Consider the following 25,268-nt stretch of genomic DNA (forward strand, 5'->3'; position numbering starts at 1 on the left):
TTCAGTTTTCTCTGGCAGTGCAGCCCCATTCATGTCTACTCAGAAGTAAGCTCCTTTGAGTTCCATGGCACTCATGGGCGTAGCCAGAATTTTGACAGGCTTTTGTGGGGGGGGGGCAGAACCTCAGATCTGTATTGATTTGTATTGATGATGGGACTTACGCCAAAGTAAGTGGGTCCAGGCGCTTGACGGGATGCAGGAAGACAGGCTATTCCTGCTGGATACTGAACTGACAAAAGACTCCACTTTGCAAGGACGGATAGGTTTCGTCTGGAGAAAACGGTGGGATGCTGCTAATTTCAGCGAATACGTTATGCTGAAAACGAACCTTCCTAATTAGGGGACCTAATATCCTTCTCTTTAATCTGCCTCTGGCCGCCCCTATCCCGTGCGGGTCCTCCTGGGCTTAATCCCAAGGAAACGAGCAGAGAATTGCACCGTCGGTCTGCCTTTTTCCCGGGGCTGAAAGGCAGCCAGCTCGTGCACATTTCACCAAGATGTCCACTAACAAAGACAACTACTGTATAGGGAAAGCCCGAGAGTCCTACGTTTATATTTGATGGAGAAGCGATGAGAATGTTGTTGCCGTTCAGCCGTCCTAAGCTTCCTCGGACAGGAGGAAAACTTTGAAGTTTTGCTCCCACATATCCACTCCCCCCCCCCCCCATATTAATTGCGCGAGGGAGATTTGGTTCAGTTTTTTTAAAGCACCCTTTGGAAGCTTTTCAAATCACCTCTTTTAACTATGCCAATACTAAACAGTTTGATTTCCAGGTATAGCCATTCGGGATTTTTTTTAATGTTTGTTTTTTTAAAGCCCCCCGTCCCACCACACAGAATTCTGAAAGAGTATTTGTGGGGGAAATGTTTTTTTTTTTTTTTTTACAGATTACAAGAAGACGATCCGTATATTCAGAATTCCCCTGCTCCGAACGGGAAATAGATGGGTATTGCGCGATTGTCAGTTCCTAAACTTCACCCTTGATTTCATTTGCAGGCCTATAAAGAGAAAAGGATTAGGCCAGAAACAATCAGGCATGTCCAAAGTCCGTTTCAGGGGCCTTCACTTCATCAAATCTGGCCCTCTTTGAAAAAAGTTTGGACACCACTGAGCAGAACTGATAGCTGTCTCTTGTTAGACGTTGTTGTTGTTTATCCCCCGAGAGATGCTTATACAGAATAAGTTAAGATCTGTTTGCTGTTGCCAGCCCTACATTTTTCAGAGGCCTCCATCTCTTTATTATAGCGTTTGTGCGCTTTCATGGTGTGTCTCTCCAATTGGGGATTGGATGGCGGACACTGACCTCCACACTGGCCACTCCTTGTAGCATCCGTGTCAACCCCTTAATCCTTCCCCCACCTTCGGCGCCATTTCAGCCTCGCAGCATCCAGTCCTAACTCCCTTTGCCACGCACGCGTTTGCACCGACGGCTACGGGGGCGCCCTTAAACACCCGAGAGTCCTGTGCTCTGAAACGTAATGTGTGAAGGGACCCATCCACGCTGGCAAACACGGATCTTACTTCTTCGTCCTGGAGGGGCCTTTGTGGCCTCGGGATTAAATCTATTCCGGAGCCCAGAGATGCGGCAAAGAGAAGGCTTGCGCGTGTGGAGAGGAGAGGAGGCAAAAGGGCTAGTGGAAGGTGCTGGTGGCCGTGTGTACGCTTGTGCACGCGTGTGCTCCTTCTGGAGCTGCCACAGCCGCTGCCCCTTTAACAGGGCTCCGCTTTGCTCCAGGGGAATAGCTGGCTGGTATTGTCCAGTTTGAACTGAGCACCGGAAATGGAGGGGCTATTTGCCTCCCGAGATCGCACTGGTCATTCGGCCATTGTCCTCGGCCAGCCGTGAAATCTCTCCCCCAAAAAGGGAGGGGGGAGGGGTGGCGTTGGAGAAACGGAGCGCTCGCCCTTCCCGCTCCTGCTGCCCCCCCCCCCAAAGATCAGATGCAGCATCCTGGGGTCAGGCGTGACCTCCCCGCCCCATCGCCAAGCCCGCTTGCCCCGTGGAGCCGTCAAGATGGGGATGGGGAATCCTCAGCCGCCGGCACCCCCGGCCCTCCAGAGGAGCCAAATAGGCCATTTCCGCTGAAAATATGGAATTGACGAATATCAGCGAGCCGCAGGGTGGGGAAGGCCGCGGGGGTGGGGGGAGCAGACCGACTCCCAATCGCAGAGAGCCGGGCCAAGGCGAGGGTCCCCTTCCTCAATTAGGGATGGGAGGGAGAGAGGCAGTGCAGGGGAGGGGCTCACCAGCTCAATATAGATAAGAGGAGAGGTGGGTTTCCGCCCCCATCCGGTTTTTTTTCCTGTGAACACCCCCCCCCATTTTCAGCCCCCCCATCACTATCCATCAGCACTTTGTGCGCATCGATCGCCTCTCATTTTCTCTGATTGTCTTTTAAGCAGCCTTCGGGCCCCGCCCCCGCCCCAATCAATCAGCCCTTCTGTTCCCGGGGGGTAATATAGACATCATCGGGATACATTCAGAAACGGGTGTTTGTGAAGGTGTGTGTGTATGAGGTGCATTTTGTATGAAGGATGAGAAAATCTCCAGGTCGTCATAACTCTCCCCACCAGCACAACTATTGTATTAAAACCGCTTTGTGCCTTTTAAACAAAACGTATTATTTTGAGGTGAACCTATTTTGTTAGCTGCACAGTATCTCAATTTTTTTAATTTTTGTTTTTTAGTGCGTGTAGAAGCGACCCTGAATATCTTATTTCATTTCATTTCGTTGCTGCTTTTATGAAAGTGTTCTAATTAACTGTAATGTGGAGGCAGGGGTATTCCCACTCCGTATTATTCTCTGCCTCATTTTCTTTCTTTAAAAAAGCCATCACCTTGGGATGTTGGTGATATTGCTACTTAATATTTATATATATTATTTTGTTTCCCTTATGGGGGAAAATTTCAGGAAAAAGACGAAGTTGTCCTCCACATCCCCATAACTTGCTGGATTTATTTGAGCCCCTCTCCCTCAAAATAGTCGACCTTCCCATTCCCGATGATAGAGGCTTTATTAACGCCATGTATACAAGAATTTCTAGCTTAAAAAAAATAAAAATAAGTGCACCTTTTGTGGTGGAATTCGATTTTGCAACCGGGGGGGGGGGAAATCAACTTAGGACAATTATTTTTCTTTCATTAAAGATAAGCTGGGAATCGAACTTCTCACGGTAATGCTCATTTTTAAAGCAAACAAAGGCTCCACACACTAAAAAAACAAACACGTTGGGCGTGGGATTCACCCTTTCCGGCATGTTTCTTTAAAGAAACAAAAAATTGAAAAAAAATGCATTAAGTTCAATTAATTGAAAATGTATTTGTACCCCAAATAATCTGCTTTTTCTTCTGCCGCTGCCCGCTCCAAAGGCAAACTTTTATATTTTTAGAATTGCACCGGGATAAATTGGTAACCTTCTGAGCTCAACAAACTGGGGAAGAGAAAGATAAAGGACTCATAAATTCCAATTTGAGATCCGATCTCTCTCTCTCTCTCTCTCTCCCTCCCACCCCCGAATCATTGACTAGAGATGGTGGGGAAGGTAAGGAACCAACCAAACCGCCCTCTTCACCCCCCTCCTCGCATTCCCAAAGCTAGCCAAGGGAGATCCCAGGAGTAGCTGCGGATGGGAGCGGAAAGGGATAGTTTAGGGAAGAGGCTTAACATGCCAAAATGGAATGAGCGGGGAGAGGGAGGGAGGGAGGGAGGGGGCAGCTCTCCTTTTAAACAGGTCACTTCGAGTCAAGCGGGTCTTGTCGCAGGCCAACTTGCTAGGCAGGCGAACATGGGGTGGGGAGGGTCAATAATATAAGCTAATAGTGGGGGGGGGGTGTGTGCTGGCAGAGAGAAGTCAAGATAGGAAATCTTGTTTCTTTCCTCTTGACAGGTAATCTACCCATCAATGAAGTTTCACATTCGCACAATCTGCTGCCTCCACCTTGAAAAAAAATAAAATCTCGCTTGGAATGTATAATTACTAGTGTGGTGTGTGTGTGATTGTGTATCACGTGGGAAAGCTCTGTGTGTGTGTGTGTGTGTGTGTGAGAGAGAGAGAGAGAGAGAGAGAGAGAGAGAGAGAGAATATGAATGAATGAATGAATGAATGAGCCATGTGTGAAAACTGCATATGGCGAAAGGTATCCCAGGGACGCTTCTTTAAGCGGGTTCTTGAAATCTCTCCAACCAACGAGATTTTAAAATGCGTGGAAGGAGAAAACTGAGTTTCATGAAAGAAAGGAAAAGCATGGACACGAAGCAGGATCCACTCCCTAGCTTGCAGGATGGCAGGAGGTTACATTTTTTTGTCTCCTAGGAAGGGAGAAGAGCGCTTATATTGCGGCGAGGTGGGCGGGGGGAGGAGGCAGGGGGGAGGGATGGGAGGCCCGCGGGGGGAGGGGGAAAGCGCGCAAGGTTTGGCGTTAGGGGAATTCTATTGTCTCTTAGAAATTTGGGAAGCTTTAGCAGGCCCTGGGCCCTCCCACTGCTATTGTTGCAGTGAAGATGTAGCAAACCTTTCTCTCGCCTTCCCTCCGCTTGTTTTGAAGCTTCCACCACCCCCTCCTCCCTTTCTCCCCCCCCTCTTTTTTTTGGGAGCTGCTGAGCTGCTCTGACACCCTCTCCAAAGACGGGCTGGCAGAGAGGAGGGGAGGCTGCTCCAGCCAGAGTCCACCATTTCCACCGGGGGTGCAGAATGGGGTCTGTTTCTAACCAGCAGTTTGCAGGTTAAGTGAAAATTTCATACCCAATTCTTCCCTTCCCTTCTCTCTCTCCCCCCCCCCCGCTCAAGGAAGATTCTTTCCTCCTTTTCCCTCTTTTTCTCTCTCTATCTCTGCCCTCCATCCCTGTTTTGAAAATCAGCGGTGTGCTCTGAAGAGCTTTCCCTCACCTCTTCTCATTTTAGGAATAGTTTTACAGCTGTTTTCAATCAATCCTCTTCATTTTTAAAAGGAAAGATTTGCGTTGATTCTTTCACATATTCTTTCAAAAATGTTAATTTTTGAGCGAGCGGTCGGTTTAGTCACTTTCTTGCTTCACCATGTGCTTTTTCTGTATAAGAATTGGGGAGGGCGGAATTTTGGAAACTTTTTGGGTGTATCTAGGCAGCTACAAACTTAGGCAACGTTTTCCTGGGAGCAGGTCCCATTAAACGCGGCGAGGTTTCTTCAGGGTAGACATGCGTTGAATTGCACGAGTTGTGATTTTGTGTTTTGCTTTTAAAGAGGAACTACAGTATATACCTTTACGCTTAAAAAAGCGTATATATTTCCAAATGGTTTCGACAGACCAAGACTTCGCTTCCCAGAGTATTTCTCCCCAGTGTATAAATATTTTGTATTTCCATATAATCAATGTCCATACATACACCTCGAATGCTTTAGAATAGTTTGAAAATGGACTAGTGGTGTCACGCTGTCCCATCCACTAGTTTACTTTTACTCCCTCCCCCCATCCTGTGAAAATAGTGTGGGATCCACCCCGCAAACCGGGATGGCATAGATTTGGAATACACCGATTTCTTCGATGTTTTGGAGCTGCGTTTTCTATTTTGGGCACCCTACGGAATTTGGAAGAGGGAGCGAGTTCTTGGTATCCCTCCCCCACTAATATGTTTTGAATCCTGCCCTTCCTGATCTTCCATGGATGAAGACTTGCGATTTAGTCCTCTTTCTTCCCCCCCCCCGGCCAAATAACCCCAGAGCCGAGACTGCTCTCTGCATGGCTTCCTGCCTAGCCTTCTGCGCGCTCAGCAGGGCTGGAGCTCTCCGAGGACGACGATGGCGTTTCCCGCGGGGGGCTGGGGGGCCGGCCGGGAGGTGAGCCCCCTCTCGGGCGTCCCAACCCTGGGTGGCCCCCGGAGGTCCCGCGCTCCCTCTGTTGCGCACCCGCTGGCCCTTGGGAGGAGCGGGGAGGGGACCCCCCTCCTTTGGCTGGACTCCGGCTGATGATCCTCGGCGCGTATGTTTCCAGGTAGTTGCGCCAAGGCGGGCGAGGAAGAGCCCACGGGGGACTCGCCCCGGCCGGACGAGGAGAGCCAGCCGCTCCTGCATGGCGCCGGGATCTGTAAGTGGTTCAACGTGCGGATGGGCTTCGGCTTCCTCTCCATGACCACCAAGGAAGGCATCGCCCTCGAAAGCCCCGTGGATGTTTTTGTGCATCAGGTAAGGGGTTTGGGGGGGGGCGGCAGGGACGCGGGGCTGCCTTGGTCCTGAGCAGCTCGGGGGGGGGGCGAGGAGGCTTCCCCCGAGGGCTGAGCCCGGGCGACCCCGGCCTGGGGCCTAGGGCGCCGCTTTGGCGTGGGCCTTCCAGGCTGGACGCAGCCGGGGTGGAGTTTGCACGCGCGCGAAGTTTGGGAACTGCAGCAGGCCTCGTGGGCTGAGCTGATCCGGAGCAAACCGGGGTGTGTGGACGGGGAGATCGGCCCCCCTATCTAAAAAAGAGGGGGCAGCTAGTTTCTCACGTTCTCTCTACTCTTTACTGAGGAGGAAATCCCCCCCCCAATTGGCTCCCTACTCGGTTCGGTGCCTGGCTGTATACCGGATTTGAATGCAGGCCGCCTGCCTGGTCCCTACCCCCGATCTTCCTTGCTTGCTGCTTCTACCCACCCACGGCACTAGGCCTCTCTCTCTCTTTCTCGAGGCCAGGAGGGTCAGTTCCTGGGTTCCTTTTCTTCCCGTGATCTCAGGGTTCAAGAGTTAGGTTGCTGTAAAGTGATATCAGATTGATTTCATTTCCCCCCCCCCACCTCCTTTTCAAAATGGGTCGCTTGGGGATTTGCCTTGAGAAGGGGGGAAAGGGGCGAGGGAGCGCGCGCCGGGATTATTGCTGTGTTAACCAGGCGTGAGGTGGTGTTAATGTAGCTTTAAAAGAAAAAGAAAAAAAGAGAACGCCGGTAAAACGCGGATCAAAATGACGACAGGAAATTGGCAGTTGTAGAAGATGCTGAGATACAGTGTTCCACATGTTTAAAACTTTCCCTCTCCCAGTTGGAAGTGGGGGAGAGGCCTTTTGCTTTGATTTCCATGACTGTAATGTTGGGAAGGTCATGCAGGGACACGGGGGTACAGTGTTGCAGCACAAAATCCAGATGGGACCAGACTTGAAAGCACGATAGCCGGGCATCTTAATATGAGCTTTAAACAGCTACAAAAATGATCACTTGATGCCTGAATGCATATTGTTATAATGCAAAGGATGCCCTCTTTTACACTGGGATATCAAAGCTCTATAAGGTTTTGTAAAGTTGATTGCAAAATGCTTTGTTAAAAAAATTAAGCCTCCCCCTTTGGTGCCACACTCTTCCTGACACCTGTGCTGCGCTGCCAATATTTCCCTTTAGCAAACCATCTTGTTGCTCACCTGAGTCACTTTTGGGGGGGAATAGTTAGCTGCAGTTTCAGAAGGTCCTTTAAGGATTTGTTTTGTCCATGCCACCACCGGGATGAGGTGGTGGTACTTTTGTGGGTGTAGATAGCAAGGGTATTCAAGGGGGTTACTTGGGGGGTTAACCTTTGATGCAATATGGTTTCATCCAGTGGTTTAGAGCAGCTGGCGTGAGCTGAAGTTCATCAATTTCGGAAAGGGCCACAAGTTCCCCCACCTTGGTTTAAGATATAAAAAATGGTTATGTGTAATGATGATAGAGGTTTATAATATTATGAATGGGCAGAGAGAGGGGAGGGAAAGAAATTGATGGGTTTCTCCACATATTGAAATTATATAATTCACTATTCCAATATGTGATGATGGCACTGGAGTAGGTGGCTTTTAAGGAACAGAAACTCATGGTGGAAAAGACTGATTAATGGCTATTAGGTATTGTAGCTAAATGGATCTTCCATGTTCTGAGAGAGCCTGGCTCTGAATTACTTGGTGGGACAAGCAACAGTCATCTTCATTCCCTGCTTGCAGGCTTAACATATTTTCAGATTAGGTGGACCCTCCTATAAGCCAAATCTTATAATAATGCTTTTTAATTTTTTGGGTTGCCTAGATGAGATGGAACCACACATTGGATCAGCAGCTTGTTTTACAGCTGTATTTTGCCCTGGTATACAGGATCACTTTTACATATATACTGAGGATTACTTTTTGTTACTAAAGATGTCACCTGAAATGAATGTCAAGCTTTGCTAATATGACAACTGCTGTGTTTCTCATTTTTTTATGTTCTCTTTCTTGCAAGAGACCTGTGCATTTCGTTTAGGGCTGGATATAAGTAACTAGTGGATGTTGATCCTTTTAAATATGGGGATCAGCTATCATTTGTTCCTTTATCCCACCAGATCTCAATGCAACTTGAGATCTGCATAAGCATCTACTAGAACCTGTTTTAATATAGGCTGGGATCCTTTATGCACTTACCTGGGAGAAAGCCCCATTGAACACAGTGAAATTTACCTCTGAGTAAACATGCATAGGATTATACCAAGCCTGCTATTTCACCCTACACTTCATTGTAAGTGTGCTTTTATGTATGTCTACTCAGAAGTAATCCCCATTGAGTTCACTGGGACTTACTCCAAGGTAAGTGCATCCTCAATGCAGACTTCTGTCCTGCTTTCTCTCCTCTAACCCACTTTTGTTTAATAAGCAGCCTGATAAAGAGTTCTGGAGAACTTGAAAACTTGCTTATTATTTTGTAGTGCTTTGGTTAGACCTAATCAAGGTAGCATCAGATTGTGGGTTTTTGAATTTTTTTTCAAATAGGTCAGCATAGTTTCCTGTTATTTTTGAAGCTACCTATTAGTATCCATAATGGAGTCAACAGTTGCAAAGATATTGCACAAGGTTCTTCAGTTAGCTAACAAAGTTAGTTCCCCCTCCCACCACAAATAAATAAAAATTTTGTTGAGCCGCTTCTAGATCAGCCTACTTTCTTTTGGACTCCATGGCAAACATTTTCATTTGTGTCTTTGTGGAGCCTCTTTGCATACCTTGTAATGGGGTGGGGGGCAAGATAAGTTGTGATTAGAGGATTTGTTTTTCCTTTTTGTGTGTAAATCTTTTTTCTTATCTCTCTGTCCCTTTTTGTACTGGCCAAGGAACTGATGGCAGAAACCATTTTGATGTTGTAGTAGAGGCTTGAGATTGGTGAGCTGATACTCCAAAATAAAGGAAATCAAGTACACACACAAACACACTTCCATTTCAGATGGAAGGCTAGATGCTAAGCATCTGAGCATGAGTAATCCTACTGAAATGAGGAGCTCCTGTTCAGAAGAAAACCTACTCACTTTGTCAATACTGATAGTCTGGAAGAAGCTTCAAGCACATGTTTTTTTGTGTGAGTTCCACTCAGTTCGGTGGCACAGATTTCCCATACAGCCCAGTCCTGTGCATATTTACTCAGAAATAAATTCCACTGAGATTAGTAGTGCTTACTCTCAGGTACATTTGCAAAGAATTTCAGCCTTACAATGCATGCTTACTCAGAAGCAAGCTACTGTGTTAACCTGGGGTTTACACACAAATAAGTGCATTTTGGATTGCACCCTTAATGAAAGTTTGTTGCAACAGAAGTGGACACATAAAGTTCAGAAGGTGCTTTATATAAACTCAACAAGGAATTTAGCTTGGCAGGGAGGACGGCAGGGGCAAATGAACTTGTGTTGCATGTGTGTAAAAGTTTAAAGTGAATCACTGTTGATTCTGGGGTGGGAATTTGGATTTTTATAAGGTCTGTTCATGAGGTGCCAGGTGCTGAAATCCTAAAATCATTTGCTTTGTTGCTGTTGCGGTGGCATTACTCTAGAGCAAGTGGGTTGAAGTGCGTGGCTTCATATATGGAAACAGTAAATTACTTCTTTTGAGAACTTCTCTTGATTCCAACTACTCAGTTCTTCCCTAGGGTTTTGCTTTCCTTCCCACCAGGCAGATGGCAAATCTGTAAAAAAGAAAAGAAAGAATGGATGTGACCCCTGATTTCTGCATTTTACTCCCCCTCTGCCCTCAGAGAACGGTTTCCCCAGGTCAGGGCCTGGATATATTGATGGAAAAGCCCAGAGGGAATAAACATGGAATGCTGATTTCCTTGTTCCAGAGGGATGCAGATTGCAGCATGGGGATATAAGTGAAGAGGGCCAAAGCTTTGTTTCAGCTACTCTGCCAGTCACTTTGGTATGTGGCTGAATTTTTTAGTGTTGGCTGAATTTGGGAGAATGAAGCCCAATGCAAGTCCATTTTTTTGGAACTGGTTCTGCATCTATGTAGAAATGCCTGATTCCTGTTCTAAGGAAAATGGCCTTCCCTTTTGTGCTTGAGTGAGGGTTTGTGAAATGCAGAGGCAACTTCAGGTACTGTAGGCGGGGTGGGAGTTCTCTGGTCTCCCCAGCATTTATTGCCCCAGACAGTCTAGTTTTCTGATTGCAGGCACTAATAGTCTTGCACCCTCACAGAAAATTAAATGGTTGGAGCGTCTCTGGTGTCCTAACAGCTTTACTTTGCCTTGCACCCTCAAATTCAAGAAAAATAACCCAAAATTCCAGCTTCCTCAATTCATTCTTCACTGCAGTGCATGTGGTGTGGGAGTCCTGAGGATGCACTTAGTAGTACTACTACTACTATTATTATAAATCAGGTTGCGCATATTTTTAAGGGGAAAAATGTAAAAGATGAAACCTGGAGCGGGGACCCTAAGACTCACAGCATGTTACTGGATTGCAATTTCCACCATCCCTGACCAATGGCTGTGGTGTCTAGGGCAGAAGTGAGTTAGGGGTCTTAACAGCACCTGGTTTCCCTCCCTTGGACTAGAGAGAAGTGCAGGCCTTTCTATGCTTAAAGAGAATCTCCATGGCCAAAGGCAATATAACAATGAAAAACAAGTCAAGGGCGGCCCCCAACAAAATGCCATTGGTGATCTCCTTTTGTCATCAGTTTCTCATGCACCCACAAATCTATTAGCTGACTAATCAGTGTCTCTAGACCTCTGATAGCATCACACTGAATTTCCCCTGCAGTTTTTGAGCAGATAAAGAGCAGCAGGAGTCGTGTCTAAACAGCAGGCAGGACTCCTGCTGCTTTTTAACCTTCTCTGCACCCATGGAAATGAGTGAAGACCCTGCCTCTCTCCCAAACCATCTGGGCATGCCAGAGGGCATGGAGGACTGGATTGGTAGTGACCAGAAAATGATGACTGACTCATAAGCTGAGTCTCTCCCTCTCTCTCTCTCTCTCTCTCTCTCTCTCTCTCTCTGTGTGTGTGTGTGCGCGCGCACCACTACAATGACCTCTCTGGTGGGCTTCCAGGAGGTGGGTATCAGCCCTGCAATCTGTGTTGGGGTGCTGGGAGCCATCCACCATTTTAATTACAATGCGCTCCCACAGCACTGCTCTGGGACATGATGAGCAGCTTAAAATGGTGGCTTCGCAGCCACCCATTGCTCTTACCCAGTTGATTTGGCCCTGGAGTCGTAGCAGGTGGTAGGGCCTAAAGGAAGTACAGTCGTACCTTGGTTTTCGAACAGCTTAGTTCTCAAATGCGTTGGCTCCACGCCGCAAACCCGGAAGTGACTGTTTCGGTTTGCAAACTGTTTTTGGAAGCTGAACATGCAACGAGGCTTCTGCGGCTTCCAATTGGATGCAGGAGCTTCCTGAAGCCAATCAGAAGCCACGCTTTGGTTTCTGAACGTTTTGGAAGTCGAAGGAATTTCCGGAATGGATTCTGTTCGACTTCCAAGGTACGACAGTGCTGTATCTGCCCTGATGGACCCAGCTGAGGGGCAGGGTGCCAGAGGATGCCAGATGTTGGTGCCAGGTCTGTCTAGGGCAGGGGTCAGCAAGGTTTACCTCACCTGGGCCGGTTCACTCCAGCAGAGATCCCTCCACAGGCCGGATTGTGCGCGCATAGGAGCGTGCTTGCCCTTGATTTCTGGTGTCTGCGCAGACGCGATTTTGGGTGGCGCGGAAGCGGGTCTCCGCGCTGCACTGCAGCAGTTTAGCACAGTGGGTGGGGACTTGCCGAGTGGGAGGCTTGGTTTGGGGGTGGCTTGTGGGCCTGTTAAACAACCCCCATGGGCCATTTGTGGCCCATGGCCCTTAGGTTGCCTACCACTGGTCTAGGGCCACCATGAGACACAACAGGGGAGGCCATCACCTTCATGCCACATTTGCAAGCTTCCAACTGCTGTTGGAAACAGTGCGAAACTAGATCTTGATCCAGTATGTGGTTGTTTACACATGCGTTAGAATCAGGTAGCACATCTCCAAATGTGATAAACTGGTCCGTGCTGGTTCAGGTTGCAGGTGGAGGGTCACAGTTTTGAATGTTTCTCTGTGGAACTCCTCCCTACAAACTCCCTGCAAGTGGAATACTAATGCAGCAAAGGAAGAGGAGATGGGACAGAAAGCTGCTTCCTGGTGCTCTGCCTTTCCCCCATCCTTGTAGGATGTCTTTTATTTTTCTGAGTAAAATAAGGCATTCCCTTCCTCTGCAATCTGAAGCTCTGCAGACTATACCACCATTTTGTGCAACATGCAGAGCAGGACTAAATCGTGTTGCTTGTGGTTGTTCTTACTATGTGGCACTTTCTAGTTGTGCAGAGTGCTTTACAGCCCTTCCTTAGAGTGGGTTGACAATCTGTATTCTGGGGGAACCTGGGGTTCATTGCGAGCTGATCAGTGTTTCCCCAAGAGTATCACTGGTGAAAGACAAGCATTGCATCTATATCTACCCCTATGTATCTTGCCTAGTAGTCTACAAATGCAGGACAGTGCTGGCTGTGTTTTTAAGGTGTGTTCTTGTTTTACATGGGGCAAATGAGAGGCCATTCTGAGCTGAGTATGTAAACTACAACAGGCCCCTCCAAACCCTCTGCAGTTTGGGGGCTCATCAGTTGACAAGCTAATGTCCACAGCTTGAAAACCACAGGGGCAGGAGATTGTTATCAGTAAAAGGAGTTGAACAGAGGGCCACAACTCACTTTGCAATTGATGGTGAAATCAGTACAGTTCAATTTCCTGAATACTGTATTGAACTTGTCTTGTGAATATAGTGACTTGTGTATCCATATCAAGACTCCCTCTCCCTTCCTCTCTCCCTCCATTCTGGTGCTAGAAAGGTGGCCTTATCTGGGTTCTCTGGAGCTATTCATCTTAGTCTTTTACACCTGTCTTGCAAACCCTTTAGCTGCACCTTTCCCCTCCTCTGCTGGACTGTCATGTTACAATGAATGCCCAAAACTTTGGCAAATGTCAGCATTCAAATGCCAGCAAATGTCTGCATTCCAGAGCAAAATTCTGTGGCTACAACTGGACTGAAGACTGACAGTCATAGGGATTGTCAGCATTCAGTTCTTAATGCTGGAAAAGCAGGAGGGAAAATGGATCTCTTTGAGGCACCTGTAAAATGTATCTGGGATTATTAGCAATTGCATTCACATGTCCTTAAGGCAGGATCTGAAGGCATATAATGTAACAGCCCTAGCAGAGGCTGGTCATTGCCTGGATGGGGCCCTACTTTTGTGCCCTAATGAGCCCCCTTGAATTTCATGAGGGAAGAAAAAAGTATGATACTGTACATAAAATGCTGAGATTTTCACTGGAACGTACACACACCATCTTCTCTGTTAATTTAATTCTGGGTTGGGGAGCTGCATGACTGCCAGCCATACCCGGCCTCCCAGGCTTCCCCTGAAACCACACCCACACCTGAGGCCAGCAGAAAACAGGATGTGTAGGGGGGTTCAGTCTTGCTTGGGCAGTAATTCCCCCCCCCCCAAGAGGTAGTTGGATCTTGCCCATCTGTCAAAGTTGGCCTGACCAGGTGGGGGAAACAAAGAACAGGCGCACTGGACCAAGAAGGTTCTCCGCCCTGGAATGTATCACAAGAGAAGTCTCTCAAAGTTGCTGGGAGGGCGGACATCACTCAGTGGTAAAACACATGGTTTGCTAGCAAATGGTCCCTGCCATTTACAGCTAAAAATATTTGGTACCACCAGCCCTTTAGTCAGAGGCTCTGGAGACCCACTGCCAGTCAGAGTAGACAATACTTGATTAATAGGCTGCTATAAAGTAGCTTTCTACGATAAATTTATTCTCACAAGTTTTATCAAATGTAGATCCCCCCCCCCCGTTTAAGGAGCACAGTGCTTCCCCCCCACTCCTTATTCACACTATAACTTTGTGAGGTAGGTTAGGCTAAGAGATAGTGACCAGACCAACCTTATTCAGTAGGTTTCATCTCCTCAGTCTTGGTCCAACACACTTCCAGGGGAAGGCAACTTGCAGTCTCAGGCCTGATTTTATGCAGGTGACAAAGAAGTGGGAAAGGTAACATCACCACCACCCTATGTTTTTCTCTGTCTCTTTAAGACCACCAGCACCCCATATTCTCTCTCTTTCTCTCTCTGCCCCTCAGCCCCACCCCACATTTCTCTCTCCCTCAAATCATCACCTCCCTATATTATCTCTCAAGGAGATTACTGCCCCATATTCTCTCACCCATGTGAGGCTGGCACTCCTTCCCTCCTGTCTGATAGATTCCTTTTTGGGGGGGGGTGCAGCCCTTGACAGGGAAAATATGCCCCTTCCGGCTCTAATCACAGTATTTAATATGTGGTGACTCTCAGCTAAGTCAGTTTGCATTTAAGGGGGGCCACAAGATTCTTTATCTTCTTTCCTGCTTGCTAGAAGCTGTGAAGGGTCCCTATTTGGACACCCTGGTCATTCATAAAGCCACAGTGACATGAGAGAGTGGCACGTAGTTGGGTTAGCTGGTCCTAATGCCCACAACTGCCTTTTCTAGACATTCCCAAGCACTCTCATCTTGGCACCTTTAATGCTAAATCGAGGATGCAGGAAGAAGTGCCCAAAATTGCCAGTAAGGATGGGATTATTTTAATCTAAAATAACAAATTAGCAAGGCCCCATTAAGAATTGAGGAGAGGCATCCTTTAGCTTGCCTGGTCGCAATTCATTAATTAATTAATTAATTAATTAATTAATTCATTCATTCATTCATTCATTCATTCATTCATCACCATAGCTTGCCTGATCACCATTCATTCAGGTTGAAGATTAATTAGCACACATACACATGCAAGGCGGGACGCGGGTGGCGCTGTGGGTTAAACCACAGAGCCTAGGACTTGCCGATCAGAAGGTTGGCGGTTCAAATCCCCGCGACAGGGTGAGCTCCCGTTGCTCGGTCCCAGCTCCTGCCAACCTAGCAGTTCAAAAGCACGTCAAAGTTCAAGTAGATAAATAGGTACCACTCTGGCGGGAAGGTAAACAGTGTTTCCGTGTGCTGCTCTGGTTCGCCAGAAGCGGCTTAGTCATGCTGGCCACGTGACCCAGAAGCTGTACGCCGGCTCCCTCAGCCGATAAAGCGAGATGAGCGCCGCAACCCCAGAGTCGTCCGCGACTGGACCTAGCAGTCAGGGCTCCCTTTACCTTTTACATATGCAAAGCATCCTGAGAAAAAGTGACTTCCCTCATGCCTCCTGTCTGGGCCATAGAATCTGAATAGTTTCCTAAGCTCAGATCTGCCCCTGAGGTTCATAGGTTCCTGCTTTGATTATGTGTTAAGTGGTTCACTTGGTGTGAGAGTGCTGAAGAGTGAATGGGGAGCCATGCTTAGCTTCTCATGCCATAGTTGCTTTAAGGTTGAACATTTTGAAAGGTTACAGGATGATGGCAGCAAAGCCATTGATACTCAGTAGGGAGCTGCCTTCCATGGGATCCAGGCCATTGGTCCATCTACCTCAGTTTTGGCTGCACTGAGCTGCTGCAGCTCTCCAGAGCCAGGCTGGAGGCATTCCTAGAGATGCTGGGAATTGACTATAGGACCTTCTGTGTGGAATGTGGATGCTCTGCAGGTAGGGAATGGTCTCCCTTCGAGTAGGAAGTTAGAACATCAGGGGAAAGTCTGAAATTCAGTATTTGCCCTGCTGTGTTTAGTTTTTTTTTCTACTTGCCTTTAAATGTGATTTCCCACCTCCTGCAGTCTGAACTGGTACAGCCCATTCTACCTTTTCATTCTTTCTTTCCTGAACTACCTGTCCACATCTGTAGATTGGGGGAAAAGTCTTGTACACTCCTCCAAGGAAGTTATCCCTGCCTCTTTCTGTAGAATTACATGAGAACATCCTTTGACACAAGGGTTGTCTCCAGCTGTAGCCCCTGAGCTTCATCCAGGTGTTCTAAACTGTGCCTATGCATTTGTGGTTGAAGATGGGAGATAGCACCCTCATCACATTTTTTAAATTGTATTCTGATTGCCTCTCTTATTTCTTAGATGCTGCATTTTATTGTATTTCATATAATTCAAACTAATATAATAAAATACAGGAAATAAAAAGAAGCAATCAAAATACAGTTAAAAACCATGCAGCATTACAACTGCTACAAAATAATGATGATGATGATGATGATGATGATGATGATGATGATGATAATAATAATATTGTGATTTTCAAGTGGTCCATGGGCAGAAGAAAAAAAGGCCAAGAGTGTGAGCTGAGAAATCTCAGTTTCAAATTTGCTCATTAGTCATGAACTCACAAGGCTGAGCTTAGGCTCAGCTGCCCTCCCTTGCAAAAAGGATCAAACTGGTTATTATTTTACAGGACTATTGCAAGAACTTCTAGATATATTGTACGTGGTGACTTTTGATCACTCTAAATTGCTGTGTAAATGCTAAACTTTTAGTGTGCTGGGACCTCCACTTTGGCACTCCTGGCCTGTTTATATCTGGTAGGCACCTTCACTGCATATATCAGGCATAGGCAAACTCCAGCCCTCCAGATGTTTTGGAACTACAATTCCCATCATCCCTAGCTAACAGGACCAGTGGTCAGGGATGGTGGGAACTGTAGTCTCAAAACATCTGGAGGGCCGGAGTTTGCCTATGCCTGGCATACATGCTGTCAGCGCCTGCTTAAAACTTTATTAAGCAAGCATTTCCAGACAAGTTGGTGTGTATTTTAATATCATATTAGCTTATTGTTGATTTTGAAATGTTTTCCCTTGCTTTGGATTGATAATCTTAAATGTTTTATTTTACTCCCCTCCCCCCCAAACCACTTAGAGGGTTGCTTTTTTCAATCAAGTGATATATAAATTTTGTTAAATAAAATGATAAATACAACTACTACTGCAGTCATCATTACGATTTGATAATTTTCCAAGTGGGTTGACCATTTCTCATCAAGTCATTGGTCAACCAGAAATGAGTAGACAAAACTGGGAGAGCATCACAGAAAAAGTGTGTGTTCTTTGTCCATGGACAATGTCCTCGACCAGACAAGGTCTGCTTTAAGTGCAGCAGAGCCCATTGATAACCCTCTCCTGGTCATTTACACATGTGAATGATAACCCACAGGAAGTAACTGTGGGAGAAAGAAGGGAACTGGCCTCTTCAGATCTATTAAATCACTTTATTACAGGAACCAGCCCTGAATAGCCCTTCCTGGCAGGGGGGTAGTCTCCCTCTCCCTCTCTCTCCTCTCCAACCATCTCACCCCTCCCTCATCCTCCTCAACTGATAACAAAGCAATCAAAATTTTGGCAACCTGGCAGGCCAACTGGGTTACCTTCCCTCTGGCAAGTTGTGATCTGGGTAGATAATATTTGGAGCCTGTGCTCTTAGGTGTTCAGAAATGGAGCATCCCTTTGGGGGCCATGAAAACTGGAAAGAATGGCACATGTAGGGATAGGCTTTTTGGCTTGAAATAGGATGCAGATAATTTTACATTGGGAAAAGCCAGACTCTGGTTTGGTGCCTCCATTAAACTAATGGGCCAAATCCATTGATCCTTCAAGCATCAACAGAGCTCCAGTGATTGCCACCCCATTAAATGACAGATATTCCACACCTGCTTAACCATGTCCCACTGAATGGAAGCCCCAAAGAGGAAAGCCGTAAGCTCTTCTGGAACTTATTTAAGTTTGATGGATCTTTAATGGAAGGGAGTTCCACAACTGTCAAGGAATAGCCTCTGCCAGCAACCTCCCCACCCACTAAAAAGGTGTCCTGTTCAAACCCTATGCTGTGCATAGTTAAGAAGGCATTATCTATTGGTTTTAACCATTGTGATTCTGTTACTATTAAGGTGCTCGATGTTTGGGGAATATGTTAATGGTGCCTTAGCCAAATTGGTGCCCTCCTGGTGTTGTTGGGCCATTACCATAAGAAGCCTCAGTCAGCATAGCCAATAGCCATGGATGATGGGAGTTGCAGTCCCCAGCATCTGAATGGCACCCCATTGGTACCAGCAAAGACAAACAATATTTATTACTGTACCAGAGTACAGTACCACAATATGTTGTGGACCAGAGCCCACTTCATCAGATGCATGTATTTATGTCAACCTTCACCAGTTTGGTTCTCTTTTGATGTTTTGGACTGCAACTCCCATCACCTTTGGCCGGCATGGTGCTGGCTGGATCTAAGAACAAAAGAAGTGCCCTGCTGGATCAGGCCAGTGACTCATCTAGTCCAGCATCCTGTTCTCACAGTGGCCAACCAGGTGCTTATGGGAAATCCGCAAGCAGGATTCAAGCACAAGAGCCCTCTCCGGTCCTGTGGGCTCCAGCAACTGGCTTCAGTCCACAAATGCTTCTGCAACAATAAATCTGTTAAGTCTATAAGGTGCCACAAGACTCTTTGTTGCAGTAGAATAGACCAGTACGGCTACTCTTCTGGAATTTGTCACTATGGCCACCAATTAATTATTCTCTTGCTTTGCTTTGCTTTGTCTTTCAATCTCTGAGACTGATGTGGCAGCAATAGTGAGTCAAACCTCTCCCTGGAAATGAGGGGTTATGCACTTTGGAACCAAATGTAAAGAAAGAGCCCTTATAGATGGGCAAGTAGCTTGTTCCACAGAGAAATCAGGAGCATCACCAACAGCTAGGAGAAACAAGCACTGCATTATGACATATAATTATATTTTGCGTTATCTGGGGAAAGGATCAATCCTAATCAGCAAACTTAAATTGATGAATGTGGCCAATTTCTATGTTTTCAAGACCACTTCTGTTTTCAGACAGTATCCTGGGGGTGGGGTTTAAAAAGTGTATTGCCTGATCCCCCTCTGTAGAAAGCCAGTTCTCTGTCCATTGTTCTAACCAATTTGCTATCATATAGCTATAAGGATTTTGCCCCTATAGAACTTTTGTGCTGAGTCCTAAGAGTTTTTCATGCAAGACAGGCAGAGCCAACTCGCACTGGCCCCAGTCTGCATGGCCAATGGTCAGGGATGATGGGAGTTGTAGTCCAATAACATGGGTGGGTGGTGAGTCGGTGAGCCTTCAGATGTTGGACTCCAGAACCTGTTTAGTTTGAGCAAGGCTACACCCTTAAACCAGAGGGCAAACTACTATCATCTTAATCCCAGGTTGTTCCCATCATGCCTGACTATTTGCTATGCTGGCCAGGACTGATGGGAATTATAGTCCAAAACATACAGAGGGCGCCTGATTGGGGAAAGCTGGTCTTTGGAGTGTGACTGCATTCTTGTCTTGCTGTCCTGCCTTCGTCACCTTAGCTGAGTCCCTGCTATGAGCACAAGTGATTCCATGCCATGCATCCATTTTCTCACATCTGAATGATTTGAGAACACTTTGCAGTAATAGCCACAATAGCACTTTATATGAAAGTTGTGTCCATTAGCATATTGTTTTTAAAGTTTCTGCTCTTCTGCCACTTAATTCCAGCAGCTTGCTTTCTGAGAGTTGGGGCAAGCATGCACATTCATGGTTTTTTAGTTGAACTGCCTGCTTCAGCAGTTTTGATTGACAGTGGTTTTGCAAGGGCATTGGGATTGAACCAGCATGCAGTCATTGTTTGATTCACTGATAAAATATTACCTAAGTCACATTTGGTCTGAAATAACTCGCCTAAATAGGTAAAGGGACCCCTGACCATTAGGTCCAGTCGTGACCCACTCTGGGGTTGCGGCGCTCATCTCGCTTTATTGGCCGAGGGAGCCAGCATACAGCTTCCAGGTCATGTGGCCAGCATGACTAAGCCGCTTCTGGCGAACCAAAGCAGCGCACGGAAACGCTGTTTACCTTCCCGCTCCATAGGGCGCACTGGACCATAGGGCGCACCTAGTTTTTAGGGGGGGAAATCAAGAAAAAAAATTTTATTTCCCCCCAGCCCCAAAGAGCAGAGTACAGGCTGCGTGCAACCTCTCCCTGCCGGAGAGGTTGCGCGCGGCTATGTCACAAGCCAAGGCAGCCAGCGGGATGGATCCCGCTGGCTGTTTTGGCTTCCTCTTTAGCCCCGTGCAGCCTCTCCCTGGCGGAGGGGGTTGCGCGTGGCTATGGCACAAGCCAGAGGGGCTGCATGTGGCTATCCCTGAAGCCTGGAGAGAGGGAGGGGTCGGTGCGCACCGACACCTCTCGCTCTCCAGGCTTCAGCGAAAGCAACGCGAAGCCTTTGGAGCACAGAAGGAGTGCTCCCTCTGCGCTTCGGAGGCTTAGCGTTGCTATCTCTGAAGCCAAGGAACCTGCATTCACTCCATAGGACACACACACATTTCCCCTCAATTTTTGGAGTGGAAAAAGTGCGTCCTATAGAGCGAAAAATACGGTATTTATCTACTTGCACTTTGACATACTTTCGAACTGCTAGGTTGGCAGGAGCAGGGACCGAGCAATGGGAGCTCAGCTCATTGCAGGGGTTCAAACCGCGATCAGCAAGTCCTAGGCTCTCTGGTTTAATCCATAGCGCCATCCACGTCTCTCAGTATAGAATAGTTAGGTCAAAAGAGACCTAAATGAGATTCCCCAGCAGAAGAAAGCTCACACCTCTAATTCAGTTTGTATACATACTTAAGGTGCATTTAAGAGACTCGTTTATATGTATATTATGGGAATGATTCATGGTTTTATGTAGCTGCATTGTTTCATACTTTCTGAATGTCCCATGATCATATTATAAAATAGTTGTGTTCTATGTTATAAAGGAGGCCGAGAGCTCTTGGCTCCTTGCACGATGGGTGGATAAAAATGCAAATCCTTCTCTAAGTGACATTTTGCTCTCCCCATATTTATTTACCTACTTAACTTATATAGCTGCCCCATAGCAGTACCACTGTAGGAAGTCAGTGTGGCATAATGGTTAGAGTGTTGGAGATCAGGGTTCTAATTCCAACTCAGTCATGAAGCTCACTGGGTGACTTTGGGCCAGTCGCAGCCTCTTAACCTATCTCAGGGTTGTTGTAGGGGTCAGCTGAGGAAGCGGGGTGAATCATGTACTACTCCTTGGAGAAAAGCAAGAAACAAGCTCTTCTGCTTACCTGCTTTAGAAAATTGGAGGAACTGGCCAGATAGAGATACCACTTGTCAGTGTGGAATCCAGACTTCTCCATATGGTCGCAATTTGACCTGCACCAGTAGTAAAACGTACCTTGGACCTGGCAGATTTCAGTCACCGCCTTTCCTCCAAATATTAGGTTAATTGGCATACCAATTCTAAGTTGCTTGTGTTATCATCTTTGTACCACCCCTGCCATTGTTTTGTTTGTTTGCTTTTTAATTTCACAAACTTATAAACTGCTTCACAGCCTGAAGCTATTAAAATGATGTACCAGAAAACAAGAACAAATTCAAGGAACAACTAAAACAAGAACAAATTCAAGGAACAACTAAACCTATTCTTACGGGCTCTAAAAGCAATAAAACAGTTCCTAAAAATTCTTAAAACAATTTCAACAGGTGTGCAATTAATATTAACCATAAATAACGGTTGAAGAAGGAAAAGACTACTTAAACAAAAACAGCTTCAGAAATATATTTTATTATAATATAATATAATATATATTGTATCATATGTCATCCATCTGACTGCATTACTCCAGACACTCTGGGTGGCTTCCAATAAATTAAAACACAGTAAGACATCAAACATTTAAAACTTCCCTAGTATAGGTGCCTAAACAGTACCTGATTCTTACCCAGCCTGATATATATTTCATTTCCCTCTATCCTCACTGTTTACAATCTAACCACACAAACCTCAGTTATACTACCATTTATTTATACTTTCCAACTTAATACTTCATGCATCTAATAAAGTCAGTGCAAGTTTATGCCACAATAAACTTGTTATTTATTTAAGGTGCTGCAAGCCTCATTGTATTTTTCCTAAGGGAAGCTTTTACCAATGGTAGAAAGAAAGTATTACAATATATTTCAATAGCTGTTGCTGAAAGAAAAACGGGGCACTGGCAACAAATTTAATTTGATTTATATTAAAAGACAAGGGCAGGAAATTATATTATATGGAGAAAATAAGGAAGAAGGAAGGTTGTCATTGCCACATGTAATGTAACAATTCTCAACCTGTTTGAGTCAGTTCACTTTATGGTATCTTGATCAGAAAATAAGTACTTTTGTGCAGTGTTAGAAACTCATACAGTGGTACCTCGGGTTAAATACTTAATTCATTCCGGGGGTCTGTTCTTAACCTGAATCTGTTCTTAACCTGAAGCACCACTTTAGCTAATCGGGCGTCCTGCTGCTGCCACGCCGCCAGAGCCCGATTTCTGTTCTCATCCTGAAGCAAAGTTCTTAACCTGAAGCACTATTTCTGGGTTAGTGGAGTCTGTAACCTGAAGCATATGTAACCTGAAGCGTATGTAACCCGAGGTACCACTGTAAAGCAGAGCGTTAACTGCTTCCTTTTTCTCAGCAAACAGAAAATGCCACTGTTAGGTTAGGAAGAGTAGTGATCATTAGGGACCGGGGATATTTTTCTAACTCTGGCCTTGATCCAGTATTTTACTTGTGTGTAATATCCAGGGGATATCCACCCCTGTCTGTGTCAGACGATACCTTCGGCCTGTTGGATGCAGCCTAGAAATATATAGGAACATAGGAAGCTGCCTTATACTGAATCAGTTCCTTGGTCCACCTGGCTGAGTGTTATCTACACTGACTGACAGTGGCTCTCCAGGATTTTAGAAAGGAGACTTTTTTTGCATCCCTTCCTGAAGATGTTGGGGATTGAACCCGGGACTGTTTGCATGCAAACAGATGCTGCACCACTGAGCATCAGCATATGCGCAGAGCACATCCAGATTTGACCATCATCCAGCTGTTGGTGGAAGCCTGCGTCCGTCTCCAGACCTCCATTACAGACCTCGTTGAATTTAAGAAGCAAAACCAGGCTTTAAAATGACAATAGGCAGTCACAATTATCCTGAAGCAAAGTTCTTAACCTGAAGCACTATTTCTGGGTTAGCGGAGTCTGTAACCTGAAGTGTATGTAACTTGAAGCGTATGTAACCCGAGGTACCACTGTATATATAAGCTAGGCACCAAATGGCTTCTTTAACCAAGGTTACAGTTGCCACAGCAGAATATCACAATTTTCCGTGTATAAGACTAGGGTGGAGGTTTTTTATTAAAAAAGCATGTTGAAAATTTGGGCTCGTCATATACACAGGTAGTGCTGAGGGTGACATGCGATTGGTTGAGTCCCCAAACATAGGGGGCATCTTATACACGGGGGCATGTTATACACTGAAAAATACGGTATCTAGTTGCCATTTTCAGGCAAGATGGCTCTAAAGTCTTATTTTTCAAATGATGGACTGACTGACTCTCAGTTAAACATCTGGCTAGTTCAGATGACAGCCTTAAGCTAGGTTAAGAGCTTTGAGAACTTAAAAGAAGAAAAATCATTTTATCCTGGGTCAGCCCATATATATATTGGCCTCTTCCTACCTCATTTTCTTAGCGGTGACACAGACCATTCATAGCGTAGGGATATTTTTCACAACTGTGAGCAGAGCAATGGGATGGGTGAACACAAGCTACAACAGTTAACTGTATCATTGTTCACTGCTCCTGCTGCACAGAAAGTGCATTTTGTTTCCTGAAATTCATTCTGATTGTGCACATAAAATATAATCGATAGATTTCTACAGGATGCGTACTAGTGTGCAAAAGCAGTCCAGATCCAATAATCCCCAGGCGTGCACCTTCAAATGGTAGAGATGTCAGGGGCCATCCTGGTGCCCAGGCATCAGGTGCAAAATGCTTGGCTAATTTCAAACACTGCTTTTGCGTAATGTTGAAAACAGTTTACAAAGGGGAAGCTTTTAACCACCTTGCTGCTATCTGCATGGACTGGCATTGGTTTTCCAGGGTTTTCAGAGACTGGGGTGTGTTTGGCTTTCCCAGCCCTGCCTGGAGATTCAACCTGGGACATTAGCACACAAAGAATGTGCTCTCTCATTAAGCTAAGACCCTTCCCTTTCTGTTGCTGATATTCCACCCCCCACAAAAAAATACACCTGCTGATACACTGGTTTTAGATGTGTACTCATTTGTGTGTCTTTGTTTTGTGGGTCTTCTTGAGTGTTCTCTATGAAGGGAATACCAAATACATAAACTTATTATATCCAGTAAACACTAAACATTCTGTTTCTGCATGCTGGTGCAGCTCATGGTTTGTTGGAAGTGAGATAAGCAGCACAACTGGCTCATGCAATGCTAAGCCAAACCATGGTTTAGCTTTGGGTAGTGTGGCAGCATCAGGACTAGGGGAGGAACGAAGTGGTAATGATATTTCTTTCTGATTACCCACACACTTGTTCTCACTAAGACATATTTTGGCTTCGCATTATGTGCAAACTGGGTCCATGTGTGCGTAGGAAAAGTGCTAAATAAAGTGATATAATTTATAGACAAGCAGGGACATCTCTGCAATGTCTCCTCTGTTGGCCAGACCATGCTCTGTATGCTTCCACGTTTAACACTAAATCTGGCTCGTACTGGTGCACTGTAACATGTTATGTTGCTATTTTGATTGGTTTGGTTACAACAAGGTTGGGCAGAAGATGGACTGGGAGATCTCCGATTTACAGTAGCTCAGAAAAGATTGCTTGCTTCCAGTTGTTTAAAAATAGCAACAACAACACTGACCTTTTATTAAGTTGAACCAAAGAAGCCCAAGCAGGAGTGGTCTCTGTGGGTGAAAAGACTGCAAGCTCTGTTCAGTTTTGGTACTGAAAGCAAATCCCTAGGCTCTGAATGCGCTCAGGGGCATCTTTAATTCTAATGCTATGGCTCAGTTCACACTTCACAGTAAGCCATAGTTCATGGTTTACTATGAAGGTGGCTTTTAGTCTGTTTTGTTTTTCCTGGCTGCTGCTAGGAGGAAACAAGCATCTTTCTTGGTGGTATGCCTGATTGTGATGTGTTTCATGTCTAATAACCCATTGTTTCATAGGATCATAGTGCTGGAAGTAAACCCAAAGCTGCAATGCAGGAATCGCAGCTAAAGAATCCCTGAATCCAACCTCTGTTTA

General features: G+C 46.0%; 1 protein-coding gene across 1 annotated transcript in view; it reads left to right on the forward strand.

The window, feature by feature from the left end:
• The first annotated feature begins 4,452 nt into the window (after window positions 1-4,452).
• Window positions 4,453-25,268, forward strand: part of LIN28A (lin-28 homolog A) — a 52,533-nt gene continuing 31,717 nt past the window's right edge. The window contains exons 1-2 of the mRNA XM_053398696.1: window positions 4,453-4,724; window positions 5,971-6,161. Of these exons, the coding sequence (XP_053254671.1) occupies window positions 4,694-4,724; window positions 5,971-6,161 (222 nt within the window). The 5' untranslated portion in view covers window positions 4,453-4,693. The remainder of the gene's footprint in view (window positions 4,725-5,970; window positions 6,162-25,268) is intronic.

This window comes from Podarcis raffonei, chromosome 8 (genome assembly GCF_027172205.1).
Source record: "Podarcis raffonei isolate rPodRaf1 chromosome 8, rPodRaf1.pri, whole genome shotgun sequence".
NCBI classification, from domain to species: Eukaryota; Metazoa; Chordata; class Lepidosauria; order Squamata; family Lacertidae; genus Podarcis; species Podarcis raffonei.